The sequence below is a fragment of the Anomaloglossus baeobatrachus genome, chromosome 10 (genome assembly GCF_048569485.1).
Source record: "Anomaloglossus baeobatrachus isolate aAnoBae1 chromosome 10, aAnoBae1.hap1, whole genome shotgun sequence".
Classification (NCBI taxonomy): Eukaryota; Metazoa; Chordata; class Amphibia; order Anura; family Aromobatidae; genus Anomaloglossus; species Anomaloglossus baeobatrachus.
Genome location: NC_134362.1, coordinates 131,802,002 through 131,823,080, shown reverse-complemented (window position 1 = coordinate 131,823,080; position 21,079 = coordinate 131,802,002). Strand labels below are relative to the sequence as shown.

At 44.9% G+C, this 21,079-nt stretch overlaps 1 protein-coding gene across 1 annotated transcript in view; it reads right to left on the bottom strand.

Annotated features, from left to right (window-relative positions):
• Window positions 1-1,106: 1,106 nt before the first annotated feature.
• SYT9 (synaptotagmin 9) overlaps window positions 1,107-21,079 on the bottom strand; it is a 1,761,445-nt gene continuing 1,741,472 nt past the window's right edge. The window contains exon 7 of the mRNA XM_075325638.1: window positions 1,107-2,711. Coding sequence (XP_075181753.1) covers window positions 2,643-2,711 — 69 coding nt within the window. The 3' untranslated portion in view covers window positions 1,107-2,642. The remainder of the gene's footprint in view (window positions 2,712-21,079) is intronic.

The following is a 21,079-nucleotide window of genomic DNA, read 5'->3' as shown; positions in this document are numbered from 1 at the left end:
AGGTGATCTCATGCTTTTTTTAGTTATTTTATTTTAAAAAAAATGACGTGTGGTCCCCCTCATTTTTCTAAAACCAGCAAAGGTACAGCAGAAAACTCGGGGCTGATATTATTAGGGTGAGACAGGCCATCGTTATTTGACCCTCTCCACCCTAATAATAGTAGCTCACAGCCACCCCAGAAGTGACACATCCATAAGATGCGCCAATTCTGGCGCTGGGCCTGGCTTTTCTCGTTGTCCTGGTGCAGTAGAAATTGGAGTAATATAAGAGTTTAATAACAGCCCACAGCTGCTACTAAGCCCTAGCTTAGTGCTGCCAGGCATCTATGAGACACTCCCCATCACTAATCTGTAAGTGAAATTAAATAAACACAAACACCCAAAAATCCTTTATTTGAAAAAAAATACAAAAAAGCACCCTCTTTTACTAACTTTATTTACCCCCACAAATACCCTTCCAGGTCCACATAATCCACATGAGGTTCTATGACCCTCCCAGCACTGCTACATATCTGAAAATCACAGAGAGCACCATAGAACAAGACTTCCCTCTGTGAGCTCCATGCAGCAACTGAAGTGAGCCACACAATATGCGGTGATCTCACTTTGGTTACCCGTGGCCAGAGCTGGAGTCCTCCACCTATGACAGCAAATCATCCGAGTGACTAAAGTGAGCTGTGCGATCAGTGGGATGTCACTCAGGTGATTTGCTGTAACAGGTGGAGGCCATGGCCATGCTGTGGCCACGGCTAACCTGAGTGACGTCACCACTGAGTGCGTGGCTCACTTCAGTTGCGCCCTGAACTTCACAGCTGGCAGTCTTGTTCTATGGTGCTCACTGTGAGCTCCATATATGTAGCAGTGCTGGAAGCATCGTGGGCCCTTGTGCGGATTACGTCGGACCTGGAGGGCTGTGTTGGTGTTAATAAAGTGGTGAGAGGGTGGCTTTTTGTCCTTTATTACAAATAAATCATTATTTCAGTTTTTGTGTTTATTTCATTTCACTTACAGGTTAGTGATGGAGGGTGTCTCAGATAGACGCCTGCCATTACTAATCTAGGACTTAGTGGCAGCTATGGGCTGCAATTAACTCTTTATTACCCCGATTGCCACCCCACATCAGGGCAATTTGGATGAGTGGAGAAATTCCCGGGATTGTCACATCTAATGTATGCAGCAACTAAAGGTGGCTGCTGGCTGATATTTTTAGGCTGGGGGCTCACAATAACGTGAGTCTCCTCAGCTTGAGAGTACCAGCCCTCAGTTGTGAGGCTTTATCTTGGCTGGGTATCAAAATGGGGGACCGCATGCCGCTTGTTTTTTAAATGATTAATTTATTTATTGTACTGTACAATATACACCCACCCACCAGCGGTTGTGATTGGTTGGAGTCAGATAGCTGTCACTCAGCATGGGGGCGCATCTGACTGCAACAATCACAACCACCAGTGGACGGGGGAAGCAGTGCATATTCAGTGAGGTAATGAGCGGCCCGGCAAGTGAATGACCGGCTGTGAGAGCAGTGTGACAGCCGCGTCAGTGATTCGGTAAGTATGAAGAGCTTGCTGCCACCCCTTTGCACCAGATTCTGGTCCCCATTGATGTTACGGAAACCGGCATCTAGCCAGATACGAGGAATCAATCCTCCACCAACCTTGAGTCAGCGGGGGATTGATCTGCCAGTCCTCCGAAACGCAGGGAAAAGACAGAAAAAGAATTGACATACTGCATAATGCCTGCATATTCAAAAAGCTACAAGATGCAGACAAGAAAGATGCACTGTGCGGAAAGCAAAATAGAAATCTCATAGACTTTTCTGGGAGAAGGAAATGCACACATTTAGGTGCATCTTTGTGACGTCATAAAGATGCACCTAAAAAATGACGTAAAAAATGCAGTGTGTGAACATTGTCTTAATCTTATGTTTGTTCTTTGTAGAAAAGCAAAGTATTAGTCATTACTATGATTTTTCAGTTCTCTCCAAATCATGGGAACAGCAAATGGCATAGCCACTTTCCTCATATTCAACCAGTCATGAAGACCATTTGAACAACTTGAGCATATCACATGAGGGCCCCAGCATACATACATTAAAATTGCAGAAATAACATAACAAAAATACTTCTATCTCAGAAACTTTATGTGATAGAGTAAAACTAAGCATATTTTGTTATTAACACATCAAACTCCATAAAAAAGACATATTACCTTTGCTGATTATTTTTTGTGTTGAATAGTGTAATCTCATCTGACATTACAAAACCAGTTAAGAAGATGCCAATCCAATTTTTTCTATTACAAAAATAATGATAAAATTGAAGAAGAATTGAAGAAACAATAACAACAGGGAAAAAAAATAATATTGTTCTTTTGGACAACCCAATGTTACAAGAAAAAATAGAAGCCATTTTTAATAGAATGTAAGAATGCTATGCAGGTGATATTAAGCAGCATGCCATTAAAAAAAAAATGTAATGTTATCAGTAAGTGAGAAGGAAAAATGGATAAGAATAACAATACTAAAATAACAAGTAACAACAACTTTTTCTTGGGGCAAGAAGTGCTATTATTTGTCTTCTATATTTTCTAGTCCCCAAATACTTGAAGGCAGCACATAACCATTGTGGAATATTCAACTGTATTCACGGAGATGGTGGACCCTTCAGAGAATTGCATGATCCATTGCAGGTTACTGCATTTTGAGTAGACCACTAGGTGATAAGATAAAGACATGGAATAGTATTGTTAATTTAAGAAGAACAAATTAGATGTGACATCAAACTATTTTCTTATTACACATACAAAATTGATCAAAGAATTAGAAATGTAGATTTAATTAAAGACATTGATCTTAAAGAGAGAGAGTAATAAAAAAAATTGTAAAAATAAAAGTATTAAATATTTAAAGAGCAACCATTGTTATATTTTATATTTAATAAATGAATAATATACTTAAGAATAATAAAGTTTGTAAGAGAAGCCTGCTTCTTCTATCTCCAGGACTGATCTTTCATTCTCAAAAGTATGAAATCATGGTTAATATCTGTGTTCAATGAAGTCACAATATTGGTTTACAAAGATAGGTGATAGCAGTTGTTACTGATGAGATTCTATGTAGATAAAAGAGACTGAAGTGGGAGGAGCTTTGCCTGGAGCTCCTCCCTCTATACCTAGCTCCTCCCTCCTCCTTCTCTCTCCCCCTGCATAGAATCTCATCATTTCCAACTAACCTCTCTTATCTCAGGAAAGCAACAATCTGTTTTTACTGAATACAGATTTTACCCAAAAATTTTACATTATGAGATTGAAAGATCAATCCAGAAGAAACATGTAAACATTTTTTATGTTTTCTTACAAAGTTGTTTATTTTCATGTGTACAATTGGTTGTAAAAATCAAATTAAAATTATGGTTACTTTCTAAACTTTTCCTAAACCATTTCATCACCCAGGCATATTTCACTGTATGAATCAGGCCCAATTCCACAACGTTTATGTGGTAAAAACTCCGGAATGCCTAAACAGATCCTAGTGATTGGAGATTGTTTTTTCATGACACATTGTACTTTTTGATAATGGTAAAATTAGGTCAATATTTTTTATGTTTATTTGTGAAAATATTGGAAATTTTGCTTGAATTTTAAAAATTTTGCACATTTTAAACTTTTAAGCTTTTTGCCCTTAAACCACATAGTTATATGACACAAAATACAGTCAAGGCCAAAATTGTTGGCACCATTTAAATTATTCCAGAAAATGAACATATTTCTCCCAGAAAATGATTGCAACAACACGTTTTGTCATACACATGTTTATTTCCTTTGTGTGTATTGGAACAACAAAAGAAAAAAAAACTGAGGAAAAAAAGCAAATTGGACGTAATTTTACACAAAATTTCAAAAATAGGCCAGACAAAATTGTTATCAACTAGAGATGGATGAACCCGGACAGTAAAAGACCGGATCCATGGCTAATATCCGCACACAGACCCTAGGCCCGGAGTTCTCAGGGAACTCCATGCAACTATCCAGATCTGGCCATAAGGAAAATTAAAAAAAAAGTTAAAGGAAAAAGAAAGTAGGGATAAGCGGGCATGTTATACCTGCCCCAGGGGAGCCCGCTGTCTGCACCCTGACAAGTGCCCACTCACCATCATCAGTAATCTATTATGCGGTCCCCTCACTAATTGCCGGGGACCACTGTGCTAGTGCCATTAGCTGCATCTTGCTGGTTGCCGGCCCTTTAAACCCGCACTTGCATGCAGCGTGTCTGACCCACCCAAACTGTATGGGCCCCCGCCAAGCTTTGTGCCCCACTGAGCTGCGTGGGACCTCACTTAGCTGTATGTGCCCCACACCGCCATGTGCATGTGCCACCCCTGTGTTTGGGCCCCTATCAAGCTTTGTGTCCATCCCAAGCTGCATAGGCCTTCACCGAACTGTTTGTTACCCCACCCCCTACTATATGTGCCCCCTCATAGCTGTATCCCCCCTGAGCTGTATGTATGCTCCCAAAGTGATGTATGCCCCCCACTCTAGTAACCTGTGTGCCTCGAAGCTGTATGCCTCCAAGCTGTTTGCCCCCAGACCTGTATGCCTCCCCAACTTAGTAATGTCTATACCCCAAAGTAATGTTTATGCCCCCAGCAATATGTTTGGCCCCTCAATGTCCTGTATGCACCCCCAGTATAGTGTATGCCCCCTAGTAATGTGTTTACCCCAGTAATGTGTTTGCCCTCCAGTAACGTGTATCTCCCACATATCTTTATTCACTAAACTTGCACACTTCTCTTGGTGTGGAAAATTACACTTTATAACATTCTTTTTCCTGTATGAATGACACCTATGTATCAATGAGGAGTCTGCTTCCAGAGGCAGTGAGGGCACTAAGCCTCTGATCTTACATGGATATTGGGAAAAGGAAACTTTCACATCACTAATCAAAGGTAATTAATGATTCACTCTCTAAGCTCAGTGTTTGTTTATTTAAATATCCATTTATTATACCATGCCTCTGCTCTGTTTGTGTTTTCATTTCTTCAGATACTTTGTTTTTTTCTGTACAATAATTTTTATTGGTTTTTACAATATAACATATACAATCAAACGTAGTTTCTTAGCATCCAAGTTCTTAAGTGTCCAATTCTTGTTTTTCATGTTACCAACTTTATGATCACAGTATATAATAAACACTAAATAAACTCCCAGCTACCCTCCCTTTACCCAGACATGCCAGAAACACTTGTATACTCCTTGCACTCACCTCATTCCTTTCTTTTTGCCTTTCTGGCTCCATAGTAGAGTTGAGCGATGTTCGATTTGAATGGTTTGCCAATTTCAAATTCGAGTGATTTTGGTCGGTGTTCGAGTTGTTCGACAAACTCGAACTATTTGCTTCAAGTTCGGCAGTTCGAGTTACGCTCGATAACGATTCAATCACCAAAAAGCGTAGCTAGTTACTAGCTGGCTTTTCACTGTAATACTGTGAGTCACTGTGAATCATGATATTATCAAAATTCAGCGTATAGTGTGTGAAGGGGGGGACGGGGTTTAGATCAGTGCTGCTGCTGAGCGCTGAAAGAATGGCGATCGCCATTTTTTTTTTCCTAACCGTACGTACAGTGCGGCGGGCCAGGCTGTCAGCCAATCACAGACACACACACAGCAAAGTGGATTTTTGCCAAACAAGCAAGGGCATGTGTCACTGGCTGTGCATGTCACATGTCTTTGCCCTATAAGACCCGGCCATTTTCCCTGTCACCGCCATTATCTCTCTGCTGTGGGTGGGTGACAGTCACCGCTCCCGCTGCTGCTGTGTGTGCTATAGACATACAGTGCAATCTACACATCGCTTTAGGGATTAGGGACTACTTGTAATTTCAGCCCTTTTCAGGGCTACATTACAGCCGTTCATAGCCATTTTCGCTAGGCAGGTCTGTGCCAGCGCTGTGCAGGGGTTTATATCACAGCGTCTGGCTAAATCAGCTCAGGCAATTACTTGGGGCATTGTTTCATTGGCAGGGATAGAAAGTGAGGCTTCCTCTGCTGACAAGCTAGCTAAAGCACCTGTGCATTCTACGCACCTGTCCATTTTTGCTACACAATTTTAATTGCAAAAAGTGCTGCCACTTTTAGGGGCATAATAAAATTGATTGGGATACTAACTTAGGGTTCCTCTGCTGTCAAGCAAGGTACACCATCTGTACATTCTACACACCTGTCCATTTTTGCTACACAATTTTAATTGCAAAAAGTGCTGCCACTTTTAGGGGCATATTAAAATTGATTGGGATACTAACTTGGTGTACCTTGCTTGACAGCAGAGGAACCCTAACTGAGCATTCTACACACCTGTCCATTTTTGCTACGCAATTTTAATTGCAAAAGTGCTGCCACTTTTAGGGGCATACTAAAATTGTCTGGGATACTAACTTAAGGTTCCTCTGCTGTCAAGCAAGGTACACCAACTGTGCACTGTACACCACCTGTCCATTTTAATTGCAAAAAGTGCTGCCATTTTTAGGGCCATATTTTCATTGTCTGGGATAGTCAGTGTTGGTTCTTCAGCTGTCAATAAAGCTAGACCACCTCTGCAATCTACACCACCTCTCCATTTTTGCTATGACATTTTAAGTGTCCAATTTGGTCACAAACAAAATGAGTGGCAAAAGGACAGATGCTGGTGGAAAGGGGAACAGGCATGCTGGAAAGGGAAAAGAGTTTGTGTCCGTGGGGTAGGTGGTAAAGCTACAGTAACATCTGCTGAAGAAAGGCCATCTTCCATCAAAAGTAAGATGTCTTATATTTTCAGTGGACAATCTGATGTGATCCCTTTTTTATGGAACTGAACAACTCTAACAAAGGTAGATGATGCACAAAAAAAGGACATGCTTGAATGGATCTCAAGTGCTCCATCAAGTGGCCTCTCCTCCACCTCAACTTCAACATCCAAAAATCTCCAGTCCTCTGAGTTGTCACCCCAATCGCACTTACTTTCTACTAGCTCTCAAGTCTCCACCCGCCCTGCAGAGCTTGGGGTAACAGAGATGGGTGAGTCTGCAGAGCTGTTCATTCACACTATAGCCTGGGAATCAGAGGTCTGCTCCAAAGCTACAGTGAGTACAGACCAGGAAATGATCTGCAGTGATGGCCAGAAGCTTTGTAAGTCAGATTCAGGCCCTGATGAAGAAGTTTCTGAGCATAATGTAGACCATCATTCCCAAACTGTAACTCCTCTTGGTGGAGACAATTAGGAACATACTGATGACGATGAGACTCAGATACCTGATTGGAATGACAACTTAACTATTCAGTCAGGACAGGAAGAGGTTAGGTCTGAGGACGAGGGTAGTGCAAACACATAGGTTGATGATGAGGTTGTAGATCCCACTTACTGTCAACCCACAGTCAGGCACTTGAGGGTGTCAGCAGAGGCGGTGGAGGAGGATGTGACTGATGACGAGGTTAGCTTGCGCCTTCCTGGACACAGACGGAGTACTGGAAGCATGTAAACAACTGCATCTTCAGCCACAACTCTACCTCTGAGCACACGTCATGGTGGCTCTGCAGGTCGCATGGGCTCTAATACTTGCCTACCTGGTCCTTTTTTGACATCGCAAAGGATCTCACAAAGCATGTCATCTGTAAGATTTGCCGCCAATCTATAAGTAGAGGCAAAAACCTCAATAGTTTGACTACTTCATCCATGACCCGTCACATGGATATCAAGCATAAGTCCCAGTGGGAAGCTCACTGTGCTACAATGCGGCCTAGCAAAGTGGGCCAACCACCATCTGACCCTTCAAGTGCATCCGCGCGCTCTTCATCCTCTATAACTGTGGGGACAGCAGTCACACATGCTTTGCGATGCAGACCGTCCACCTCTTTAACCGCAACAGGCAGTGTGATTGGCAGGTCGTCAGTTGTTTTGAAAGGGGAAACAGGTGCTGGTGTAGAGCTCTCCCAGACATCGAGAGCACCACCTTTGGATGAAGGCAACATTATGTCTACGCCTGCACTTTCCTCACAGACGAGCAGTTTTCATGGGACACCCTACTCAATGCCATCTCAGCACAGCAGCCAGCCCTCGGTCCCTCAGATGTGGACAAGTAAAAGGCCATTTCCTCTGAGCCATGACAAAGCTAAGAGGTTGACTTTCACCATCTGCAAGCTGTTGGCTACAGAAATGCTACCTTTCCGCCTGGTAGACACACAGGATTTTTGAGACTTTATGTCAGTCGCAGTCCCCCAGTACCAGATGCCCAGTTGACACTACTTTTCCAAGAAAGGTGTGCCTGCGCTACACCAGCATGTCACACACAACATCACAGCTTCCTTGAGAAACTCTGTGTGTGACAGGGTGCATTTCACCACCGATACTTGGACCAGTAAGCATAGACAGGGGCGTTACATGTCCCTGACTGGGCACTGGGTAACTATGGTGAGAGATGGAGAAGGGTCTGCTGTACAAGTCTTGCTGGCCCCACGAGTTGTGCGTCAATGCTCTGTATGTAGAAGTTCCTCCACTGGTTCTGCCTCCTCAACCTCGTCTGGGTCCTCCACCTCCGCCCAAAGCCTGTCTGGTCAGGCCACCCGCGTTGTAACTGCGCACAAGGAATCCCGCACACCTCCTTACTATGCTGGCAGCAGAGCTCAACGGTATCAGGCGGTCTTTACGCTGAAAGATCTGGGAAATAAGAGTCACACATCTGATGAGATGTGGACAGCTCTGGAGACCGAGTTTTGTAAATGGTTGCCTCCACTCAACCTGCAGCCAGGGAAGGCCATGTGCGACAATGCTGCAAACCTGGGTGCGGCCTTTCGCCGGGGCAAGGTGACACACGTGCCTTCTATGGCTCACGTGTTGAACCTTGTTGTCCAGCAATTTTTAACCCCCTATCCCAGCCTAGATGGGCTTCTGCACAGGGCACGGTCACTATCTGCTCACTTCTGCAGTTCAAACGGAGCAGCTGACCGACTTGCATTGCTCCAGAAGTCTTTTGGCCTGCCGGTTCACCGCTTGAAATGCGATGTGGCAACACGCTGGAATTTGACTCTCCACATGTTGCAGCGACTGTTGCAGCATCGCAGAGCCCTGGTGCAATACGTTATGACATATAGCCTGGGCCAACGAGATGCAGAGGTGGGGAAGATCACCCTGATGGAATGGTCTCAGATCAAGGACCTATGCACCCTTCTGCACAGTTTTGAATAGGCGATGAATATGTTTAGTAGAGATGAGCGAACCGGCCGCGGTTCAGCTCGAGTTCGGTTTGCCGAACGGAGGTCTCTTTCGAGTTCGGTTCAGCAAACTGGTTCGGCGAACCACTCAAACCGCATAGGAAACAATGGGAGGCAATCACAAACACATAAAAACACACCTAGAAAACACCCTCAAAGGTGTCCAAAAGGTGACAAACAACTCACAACACAACACAAACACATGGGAAAGTGACAAGGACATATACTCATGCGAAAACAAAACAGCGTTACAAGGAAAAGAGGATGAGACACAGATATAGGCATGGCATGCCCTTCTAAAATCATGTAAATCACCGCAAGGTTACTCAAAGCGGAGTCTCCCTTTTTTCCAAAATTGTGCCCCACACACACCCACCCATTCAGTGGCCGCACTTGTGCCCCAGTTTTACACTTCACAGCTAGATTTGCATCAAGAACATTAAAAATCCACAAGCATTTACTCTCCCCAGGATGACACAGGGGTAGTAAATTCCTTGTGGATCCATGACTTGTTCATTTTGATGAACGTTAGTCTGTCCACATTGTCACTGGACAGACGCGTGCGCTTATCTGTCAGCACACACCCAGCAGCACTGAAGACACGTTCAGAGACAACGCTGGCAGCTGGACATGACAAGATCTCCAAGGCGTAAGTGGAGAGCTCTGGCCATTTTTCAAGATTTGAAGCCCAAAATGAGCAAGGCTCCATTTGCAAAGTCATGGCATCGATGTTCATTTGGAGATACTCCTGTATCATCCTCTCCAGCCGTTGACTATGTGTCAGACTTGTTGTCTCTGGTGGCCATGCAAAGGATAGTCTAAAAAAAAATTATGAAAAGATTCAATAAAATTGCTGTTACCAGCACCACATACGGTGCTGCTGGTACGGGTAGACCGTTGAAGATGACGAGACAGTCCCATGTTTGTCAAGTTACAACTGGGAGATTCACTCTCTGCACTAGGGTTGTTTGGTGGAAAAGCCGAGCTAAGATCGAGTAACAGCTTTTGCTGATACTCCTGCATACGTGCGTCCCCTTCTATGGCTGGACTTATGTCACAAAATTTGGACTTGTACCGGGGATCTAATAGTGTGGCAAGCCAGTAGTCATCATCACTTCTAATTTTGACAATACGAGGGTCATGTTGGAGGTAGTGCATCAAGAAGGCGCTCATGTGTCTTGCGCAGCCATGCGGACCAAGTCCACGCTGTGTTTGTGGCATAGAGGTGCTAACCATTCTTTCTTCCTCTGACATCTCCCCCCATCCTCTTTCAACTGAAATTTGACCAAGGTCTCCCTCATCCTCTGAGTCTTCCATGTCCATGGACAGTTCGCCCTCCATTTCTTCATGTTCTCCTGCACCGTCCTCAACATTTCGCCTGCTACCATGCGCCCTTGTTGATCCCTGTCCCCCATGGTCCCATACCTGCCGCGTTGGTGATGATGAACGTCTGGACCTTGGTGATGTTGTTGTCTCTTGCGCATATGAATCCTCCTGTAGTTCCTCCCCTTCCTGTTTTCCCACCCCCTGACTCCGAATAGTGTTTAGCGTGTGCTCCAGCATGTAAATGACTGGAATTGTCATGCTGATAATGGCATTGTCAGCGCTAAACATATTCGTCGCCATTTCGAAACTGTGCAGAAGGGTGCATAGGTCCTTGATCTGAGACCACTCCATCAGGGTGATCTTCCCCACCTATGCATCTCGTTGGCCCAGGCTATACGTCATGATGTATTGCACCAGGGCTCGACGGTGCTGCCACAGTCACTGTAACATGTGGAGAATCGAATTCCAGCCTGTCGGCACATCGCATTTCAGGCGATGAACTGGCAGGCCGAAAGACTTTTGGAGCGATGCAAGTCGCTCAGCAGCGGTGGCTGAACGGCGGAAGTGAGCAGACAGTTTTCGTGCCCTGTTTAGAAGACCATCTAGTCCGGGATAGTGTGTTAAAAATTGCTGGACAACAAGGTTCAACACGTGAGCCATACAAGGCATGTGTGTCACCTTGCCCAGGCGAAGGGCCGCACCCGGCTTTGCAGCATTGTCGCACACTGCCTTACCAGGCAGCAGGTTGAGTGGAGACAACCATTTACCAAACTCAGTCCCCAGAGCTGCCCACAACGAAGCCGCTGTGTGACTCCTATTTCCAAGACATTTCAAGCTAAAGACGGCCTGATGCCGTTGCGCTCTGCTGCCAGCATAGTAATGAGGGGTGCGTGATTCCTTCTGCGCAGTTAGAATGCTGGTGGCCTGACCAGGCAGGCTTGGGGCAGAGGTGGAGGACCCAGACAAGGTGGAGGAGGCAGAAGCAATGGCGGAACGTGGACAGACAGAGGATTGATACACAAGTCATGGGGATGGCAAGACTTGTGCAGCAAACCCTTCACCATCTTTTACCATAGTTACCCAGTGCCCAGTCAGCGACATGTAACGTCCCTGTCCATGCTTACTGGTCCAAGTATCGGTGGTGAAATGCACTCGTTCACACACAGAGTTTCTCAAGGAAGCAATGATGTTGTGTGCAATATGCTGGTGTAGCGCGGGCACACCTTTCTTAGAGAAGTAGTGGCGACTGGGCATCTGGTACTGGGGCACAGCGACAGACATAAGGTCTCTAAAATCCTGTGTGTCCACCAGGCGGAAAGGCAGCATTTCGGTAGCCAAGAGCTTACAGAGGGATAAAGTCAACCTCTTAGCTTTGTCATGGGTCGCAGGAAATGGCCTTTTATTTGTCCACATCTGAGGGACAGAGATCTGGCTGCTGTGTGTAGGTGGTGTTGAGTAGGGTGTCCCTGGAAAAATGCAGGTTTGTGAGGAAAGTGCAGGCAGAGACATGATGTTTCCTTCATCCAACGTTGGTGCTATTGATAATTCCGAATAATTCAAATGACCCAAATTCTCATAAAACATTAAATTCTTTATTATTTTATTTAGACAAACACAGAAGAAAAATATTAAAAAGATGGATAATGATATAAAAATATCCTGGGTTCAACAAGTGTTAATTTTTATTTTTTTTTTTTTTTTTAAATATTGTACATGATAAATTCACAGGTTCATCACACAATTTTTTTGAACAAATTTTATGTACATATGTTTTTGTGAAGTTGGTCTCTTGCAAAAGTATTCAACCCCCTAATCCGCCCGCATCAAGGTCAACTATAATATATAATTTGTGATCTATAGGAAAGTGCTAGTGCATTAGCATACAGCTAAAAAAGAATAAACAATTTGAGAGACCAAAGATACATGAGATGAATGAGGGGTTGAATAGTTTTGTTTAGGGGTGGAAATAATCTGCTTATTCCAATGAATCTATGCAGAGTTATTGTCTCTAAGGCAAGCCATAAAAACTGCATCAGGAAAAAATTCTCTATAAACACGTTGTCACATGAATTGCTGTAAACAAATGCCCAATATACCTATGTATCTACTATATGTTAAGAGTTAACAGAGCAAAGTGCAATCTGCCATATGATTAACAGGAATAATATCACATCAGCATATTACCAGGCAGGCCACATAACATCATGAACACTGATGTGTTTAGAGCAATACTTCTCAAGCAGGTATATTAAGGGTTAACAGCAAGATTTAATCTTGTTGCAGGAGTTAGATTACACCAGTGTGTTAGGCTGCTTTCACACATCCGGCTTGAGCTCTGCGGCTCAATCCGGCTGTGCAAGCTATGCAACGGATGCGGTGAAAACACCGCATCCTTTGCATAAGTTTTTCCCATGCGGCCCGTCCGGTTTTTGCCGCTTGCTACTGAGCATGCGCAGTGGCAAAAACCGCATGCGGCGGCCGGTTGCGTTTTTTGCCGCATCACGCCGCATCCGGCCGCCATAGGCATGCATTGAAAAATGTGCCGCATCGGCCGAATGCGGCGCGATGCATTTTTTTTGCCACACGAAAAAACGTGCCAGGCAACGTTCCATCCGGCCGCATCGGCTAAATCTGCCGCATGCGGCAAAAACCGGATGGAACGCAAGGCCTTGTGGCACAATGCGGCACTAATTAAAGTCTATGCAGAAAAAACGCAACCGGCAGCAAAAAAAAAACGGTTGCGATTTTCCTGCAAAGTGCCGGAGTGTGCCGCATTGCAGAAACCGGAGGTGTGAAAGCAGCCTTACTAGACAAGCCGCATAACATTAAGCCATAGACACTGGTGTGGTCACAGCAATACTTATCAAGCAGGTACAAGGATCAAATCAACATTGTGTCAAACAGGTCATACAGAGCAGTGATGAACCAAAGCATAAATATAAGTCTTACATAAGCAACCCAAGATCCCCCTTAACGATCGTTTCGTCTCTTCCTCAGAAGGGGTGAAGTCTGGAAAGGCACACAAACTATTTAAGTAACAGCTGTCCAATGACACGCAGATTACTGATAGCAGCGGCTGTGTAGCACTTATCATGGAAAGCAGGAGAGTTCAAAGCACCTGGGTCAGCGTCCTGCAGCCATGGAAACGCCCTCTGGTAAACCAGGGAGCGCGTCCATGAAGCACATAAGGACGCCTCACCATGGAAACCAGACAACACTGCTGTCAGGGAGGCGCAGGCGCTCTGAGGATTTTTCCATACTTAGAAGTTAACTATAGGAATACCAGTTATATCAGTGGATCTGAATAGATCCATGGTATGAAGTAAACTTCTATGGATTAATGCAATGCAGCCCACATGAAACTAACTCCATTTATATAAAGATTTAATAGTGACATGTAATAAAGTGATTTATATGAATTAAATACAATAAAGTCTAACTGAATTGGTGCTATCGATGTCTGAGAGAACTGTATACACGCACTTGTTTCCCCTTCCAAACCAACTGACGACCTACCAAGCAAACTGCCTGTTGCGGTTACAGTGGTAGAAGTTGTGCATGGAAAACCAGGTGTGACAGCTGTCCCCACAGTCCTAGAAGATGAAGAGCACGCGGATGCACTGGAAGGGGCAGGCAGTGGATGGTTCGCTCCGCTAGGCCGCATTGCAGCACGGTGAGCTTCCCACTGGGACATATGATATTTTTTCATGTGACAATTCATGGAAGAAGTTGTCAAACTGCTGAGGTTTTGCCCTCTACTAAAAGAATCACGACAAATTTTACAGATCACATAATTTTGGCGATCTTTTGCGATGTCAAAGGACCAGGCTAGGCAAGGCTTAGAGGGCATGCGACCTGCTGATCCACCCCGACTAGTGCTCAGAGGCACAGTGGTGGCTGAGGATGCAGTTGTAGACGTGCTACCAGTACTCCGACTCTGTCCAGGAAGGCGCAAGGTAACGTCGTCGTCAGTTGCATCCTCCTCCACCGTATCTGTTGACCTCCTCGAGTGCCTGACTGTGGGTTAACAGTAGGTGGGATCTAGAACTTCCTCATCAATTGTTATGTTTGCACTCCCCTCACCCTCAGACCGAGCCTCTTCTTGCCCTGACCGAATATTTGTTGTCATCCCAATCTGGTATCTGCGTCTCATCGTCATCAGTATGTTCCTCATTGTCTATAACAACAGGTGTTACAGTTTGGGAATAAGGGTCAACATTATGCTCAGAAACTTGGTCCTCACGGCCTTAATCAGAGTCACAAAGGTTCTGGGCATCACTGCAGACCATTTCCTGGTCTGTACTCACTGTAGCTTGGGAGCACACCTCTGATTCCAAAGCTATATTGTGACTGAACAGCTCTGCAGACTCAGCCATCTCAGTTCCACCATACTGTGCAGGGCGGATGGAGACTTCAGAGCTGGGAGGAAGCAAGTGCGATTGGGATGACAACTCAGAGGACTGGTGTTTTTTGGATGCGGTAGTTTAGAGAGGGCACTTGTTGGACCACTTGAGATCCATTCAAGCATTTTCTTTTTTTGGCCATCATCTACCTTTTGTTCCAGTTGTTCGCGTCTGTAAAAAAGGGAGCACATCGGATTGTCCACGGTAAGTAGTAGACATCTTACTTTTGCTGGAAGATGGTCTATCTTCAGCAGATGTTAATATAGCTTTGCCACCTTCCCCACGGACAAACCCTTTTTTTCCTTTTCCAACACGCCTCTTCCCCTTTCCACCAACATCTGTCATTTTGCCACTCATTTTGATTGCGACAAGATTGGGCACTTAAAATGTGGTAGTAAAAATTGAGAGGTGGTGTAGATTGCAGCGGTGGTCAATCTTTATTAACAGCAGAATAAACAACAATAACTATCCCTGACAATGCAACTACGGCCCTTAAACTGGCAGCATAGTTTGCTATTAGAATGGCTTAGTAACAATGAGTTTCAGTGTGCAATGCAGAAGTGCTGCAAATAGATTTGCACTAGTGGGACACTAATGGAAGTCCAACAGCCACTTTTAGGATGCCACTAAGTTTACTCAGTGTTTGCTAGTATAATGGCTTAGTAACAATGAGTTTGAGTGTGCAAAGGGCAGGAGGGTACAGTGGCAGGGTTGTGGGTCAGTGTACAGGAAAGGAAGCCTCACTTTCTATCCCTCCTAATGGGGAAATGCAGCGAGGAAGTCCTTGAGCTTAGCTACACAGACACTGGTGTCTTCTGTTGCTGTTAAAATCTGTTTCCACGGACCTGACTGTCACCTATGGCTCTGAGCCTGCTGGAATTAGCTCTTACAAGGGCTAATAGAAACTTCTATCCCTATTCTGTATAGCGCTGTGTATAGAGCGTACACAGCAGTATCGGAGACAGGAGCTACACCAGCGGTGAGTGACACCCAGACGCAGAAGGCAGATAATGGCGTCTGGATGGGCAGATACCCGTTTTTATAATGCAGGGACATGTGACATGGACATCCTATCACACATGCCGTTGCTTCTCTGGCTAAAAGTCCACTTAGCTGTGTGTGTGTCTGGGATTGGCTGACATGCTGGCCCGCCCCACTGCACGCGCGCGCTTAAGGAAGGCAAGGGAAAAAAAAAATGGCGATCGACATTATCCCAGCAGCAGTGATCTGAATGCGCTGTTCCCGCACACTATACGCTGAAATTTCATAATAGTGTGAGTCACAGAGTGACTTACACTATTACAGCGGAAAACAAGCTAGTAATTAGCTTGGCTTTTTGCTGCTAGAACCGTTCTCGAACGTAACTAGAACTATCGAGCTTTAGCAAAAAGCTCGAGTTCTAGTTCGATCTAGAACAGCCCCCAAAATCACTCGAACCGCGAACTGGAGAACCACGAACCGCACTCAACTCTAATGTTTAGCACTGACAATGCCATTATCAGCATGACAATTCCAACCATTTACATGCTGGAGCACATTCTAAACAGTATTCGGAGTCAGGTGGTGGGACAGGAGGAAGGGGAGGAAGTACAGGAGGATTCATAGGCAGAAGGGATACCAAGATCTGCAAGGTCCAGACGTTCAGCATCACCAAGGCGGCAGGCATGGGACGGTGGGGGAGAGGGATTAACAAGGGCGCATGGTAGCAGCCAAACTTTTGAGGAAGGTGCAGGAGCCCAGGAAGAAATGGAGGGCAAACTGGCGATGGGCATGGAAGACTCAGCAGATGAGGGAGACCTTGGTCATATTTCGGCTGTTCGAGGTTGGGGGGAGATGTCAGAGGAAGGAAGCACGGTTATCACCTCACCGACACAAACACAGCAAGGACTTGGTCCGCATGGATGCGCAAGACACATGAGCGCCTTCTTGCCGCACTACCTACAACATGACCCTCGGATTGTCCAAATTAGAAATAATGCTGACTACTGGGTTGCCACACTCTTAGATCCCCAGTACAAGTCAAAATTTGCCGAAATAATTCCAGCCATAGAAAGGGATGCACGTATGCAGGAGTATCAGCAGAAGCTGTTATGCAATCTTAGCTCGGCTTTTCCACCAAACACCAGTGGTGCACAGAGTGAATCTCACCTATCCCTTGTAGACTGTGAGCCCTCGGGGACAGGGACCTCTCTCCTCCTGTACCTGTTTGTGTCTTGTATTGTTTATGATTATTGTACTTGTCCCTATTTTGTACACCCCTTTCACATGTAAAGCGCCATGGAATAGATGGGGCTATAATAATAAATAATAATAATAAAGTTGTAACTTGCCAACCATAGGACTGTCGAGGCATCATCAGTCAAACCGTACCAGCAACACCGTATCTGGTGGTAACAGCAATTTTTTTAGACCATCCTTTGCAAGGCCACTAGAGACAAGAAGTCTGACACATAGTCAACGGCTGGAGAGGATGATACAGGAGTATCCCCAAGTGAATATAGATGCCATGTCTCTGCAACTGGAGTTTTGCTTATTTTGGGCTTCCAATCTGGAAAAATGTCCTGAGCTCACCACTTACGCCTTGGAGATCTTGTCGTGTCCCGCAGCCAGCGTTCTCTCGGAATGTGTCTTCATTGCTGCTGGGTGTGTGCTGACAGATAACCGCAAGCGTCTGTCAAGTAACAATGTGGACAAACTAACGTTCATCAAGATGAACAAGTCATGGTTCAGCAAGGACTTTGCTACCCTGGTGTCATCATGGGGACAGTAAAGGCTGGCGTATTTTTGAATGTGCTTGACGCAAATCAACATGCCAAGTTTGCAACTAGGGGATAAGTGATGCCACTGAAGTGGTGTGTGTGGCCCAATTTTTAGAAAAAAGGGAGACTCTGCTTGGAGTCCTCTTGATGTGTTTTACATGATTTTAGAAGGGCTTGACATGCCTATATCTGTATGGGGAGATAAGGTATGCACACCAGTGACTATGTAAGGGGAATACATGAAATAGCAGAAACTGCTGTGTGAATACTGACTTGAAAAATCCAATAGCTATATGTAAGAGTGAATATGTGAAAAATGGAATCTGCATTACTGCCATGAACATATGAATCAAGAGAAATTTAGCTACTGAATTGATCAATGCAATAGAGCCCCAACACTACGCCAAAGTATTTCTCTACGTTGGGGTCCCTAGCTTGTGTGTGTCCTCTCATGCAGTTAAAAAACCTACCGTGTATGGGAAGCTGAGACCCAGGCTATTTATGCGTATGATATGGATTGGCAATAGGTGTGGTTGGGGAGGGTTCACAAACGAAAAAATACTAACTAATAGGAATAACGTTTGGAACACCATTCTAAGTCCGAACTGGGTGCAAAAACCTAAAAAAACATCACTATGGGGAGATAAGGTATGCACACCAGTGACTATGTAAGGGGAATACATGAAATAGCAGAAACTGCTGTGTGAATACCTGGGTCTCAGCTTCCCATACACGGTAGGTTTTTTAACTGCATGAGAGGACACACACAAGCTAGGGACCCCAACGTAGAGAAATACTTTGGCGTAGTGTTGGGGCTCTATTGCATTGATCAATTCAGTAGCTAAATTTCTCTTGATTCATATGTTCATGGCAGTAATGCAGATTCCATTTTTCACATATTCACTCTTACATATAGCTATTGGATTTTTCAAGTCAGTATTCACACAGCAGTTTCTGCTATTTCATGTATTCCCCTTACATAGTCACTGGTGTGCATACCTTAAATCCCCATAGTGATGTTTTTTTAGGTTTTTGCACCCAGTTCAGACTTAGAATGGTGTTCCAAACGTTATTCCTATTTATGCCTATATCTGTGTCTCCTCCTTTTACTCGTCCAGCTCTTTTGTTTTTGTTTTTACATGAGTATATGTGCTTGTCACTTTTCCATGTGTTTGTCGTGTCTTGTGAGTTGTTTGTCACCTTTTGGACACCTTAGAAGGTGTTTTCTATGTGTTTGTATGTGTTTGCCTGCCATTGTTTTCAATGGGGTTCAAGGGTGTTCATCGAACGTTTGCCGAACTGAGCTACCGTTCGACGAACCGAACCGAACTCGAACACTAGGGGGGTGGCTCAACATTACTCCTTAGTTGTTATTGAAAATTTACTTTGCAGCTAAAGTGTATATTACAACTTAACTGGTGTCCCTTCCTCCTTTTCCATCAACATTTGGATCAGTTATTTTCAGTTTTCCCAAAGATCCTCCCATGTCCTCCAATATGGTCGGTTTAAAGGATTTCATAATTCCCCTAAGCTTTTCTTTTGTATAATGTTTAAATAGAAAGCGTTTCCACTTTGTCATGAGAGATTTTGTACTCTTCTTATTACGCTCTTCAGATACTTAAGGGTGCTTTACATGCTGTGACATCGCTAACTATCTAACTAATATATTGTCGGGGTCACGCCGTTAGTGACGCACATCCGGCACCATTAGCAACATCGCAGCTTGTGACAGCTAGAAGTAACGATCAACGATCGCAAAAATGGCAAAAATCTTTGATCGTTGACACGTCGCTCCTTTCCATAATATCATTGGTGGTGCATGCCGCTGGTTGTTCGTTGTTCCTGCGGCGTCACACATCGCTATGTGTGACACCGCAGGAGCGACGAACATCTCCTTACTTGCGTCCACCGGCAATGAGGAAGGAAGAAGGTGGGCGGCATGTTCCGGCCACTCATCTCCGCCCCTTCTCTGCTATTGGGAGGCGGCTTAGTGACGTCGCTGTGACATCACTGTGACGCCGAACGCACCTCCCTCTTGAAGAAGGGATTGTTCGGCGGTCACAGCAACATCGCTGAACAGGTATGTGTGTGTGTGACGCTGCTGTAGCGATATTGTTTGCTATGGCAGCGATCGCCACATTTCACACGTACGACGGGGCGGGTGCTATTGCGCACGACATCACTAGCTATCGCTAGCGATGTCGTAGCGTGTAAAGCACCCTTTAGTTATACCATGCCTGATGAAGAGACGTAAGAAGTCTCGAAAGATTGCTTTGTAACTTAATTTATTTTATTTTTGTTAAGGCCACTTTACACGCTTCAACATCGCTAAAGCGATGTCGTTGGGGTCACGGAATTTGTGAAGCACATCCAGCGTGTGAAGCAATGTCGTTACATTTGACACCTATGAGCAATTTTGAATCGTCGCAAAAACGTTCAAAATCTTTAATCGGTGACATGCCCCCCCCCATTTATGATTATCGTTGCTGCTTCAGGTACGATGTTGTTCGTCGTTCCTGTAGCACCACACATCGCTATGTGTGACACCGCAGGAACAAGGAACATCTTCTTACCTCCGGCCACCGGCAATGAGAAAGGAAGGAGGTGGGCGGGATGTTACGTCCCACTCATCTTCGCCCCTCCGGTTCTATTGGGCGGCTGCTTAGTGATGTCGCTATGACGCCGAATGAACTGCCCCCTTAGAAAGGAGGCGGTTTGCCGGTCACATCGACGTCGCAAGGCAGGTAAGTAGTGTGACAGGTCCGCGCGATTTTGTGCGCCACGGGCAGCGATTTGCCCGTGACGCACAACCGACGGGGACGGGTACGCACGCTAGCAATCTCGCTAGCGAGATCGCAACGTGTAAAGTGGCCTTATGCCATTAAAAGGTATCAGCTAAAATGGTAGCAAAACTTTGTTTTTCTTTTAACTGAATACTGAGTCACAGTTAGAGATGAGCCACCCCCCTAGAGTTCGAGTTCGGTTCGTCGAACGGAGGACAAGTTCGTTGAATGTTCGACGAACGTTTGACGAACCAATTCGAACCCCATTGAAAACAATAGCAGGCAAACACAAACACATACAAACACATAGAAAACACCTTCTAAGGTGTCCAAAAGGTGACAAACAACTCACAAGACACCACAAACACATGGAAAAGTGACAAGGACATATACTCATGCGAAAACAAAAGAGCTGGCCGAGTAAAAAGAGGAGGAGACGCAGATATAGGCATGTCATGCCCTTCTAAAATAATGTAAAACACAGCAAGGGGACTCCAAGCAGAGTCTCCCTTTTTTCAAAAAATTGGTCCACACACACCACTTCAGTGGCATCACTTGGGCCCCAGTTGCA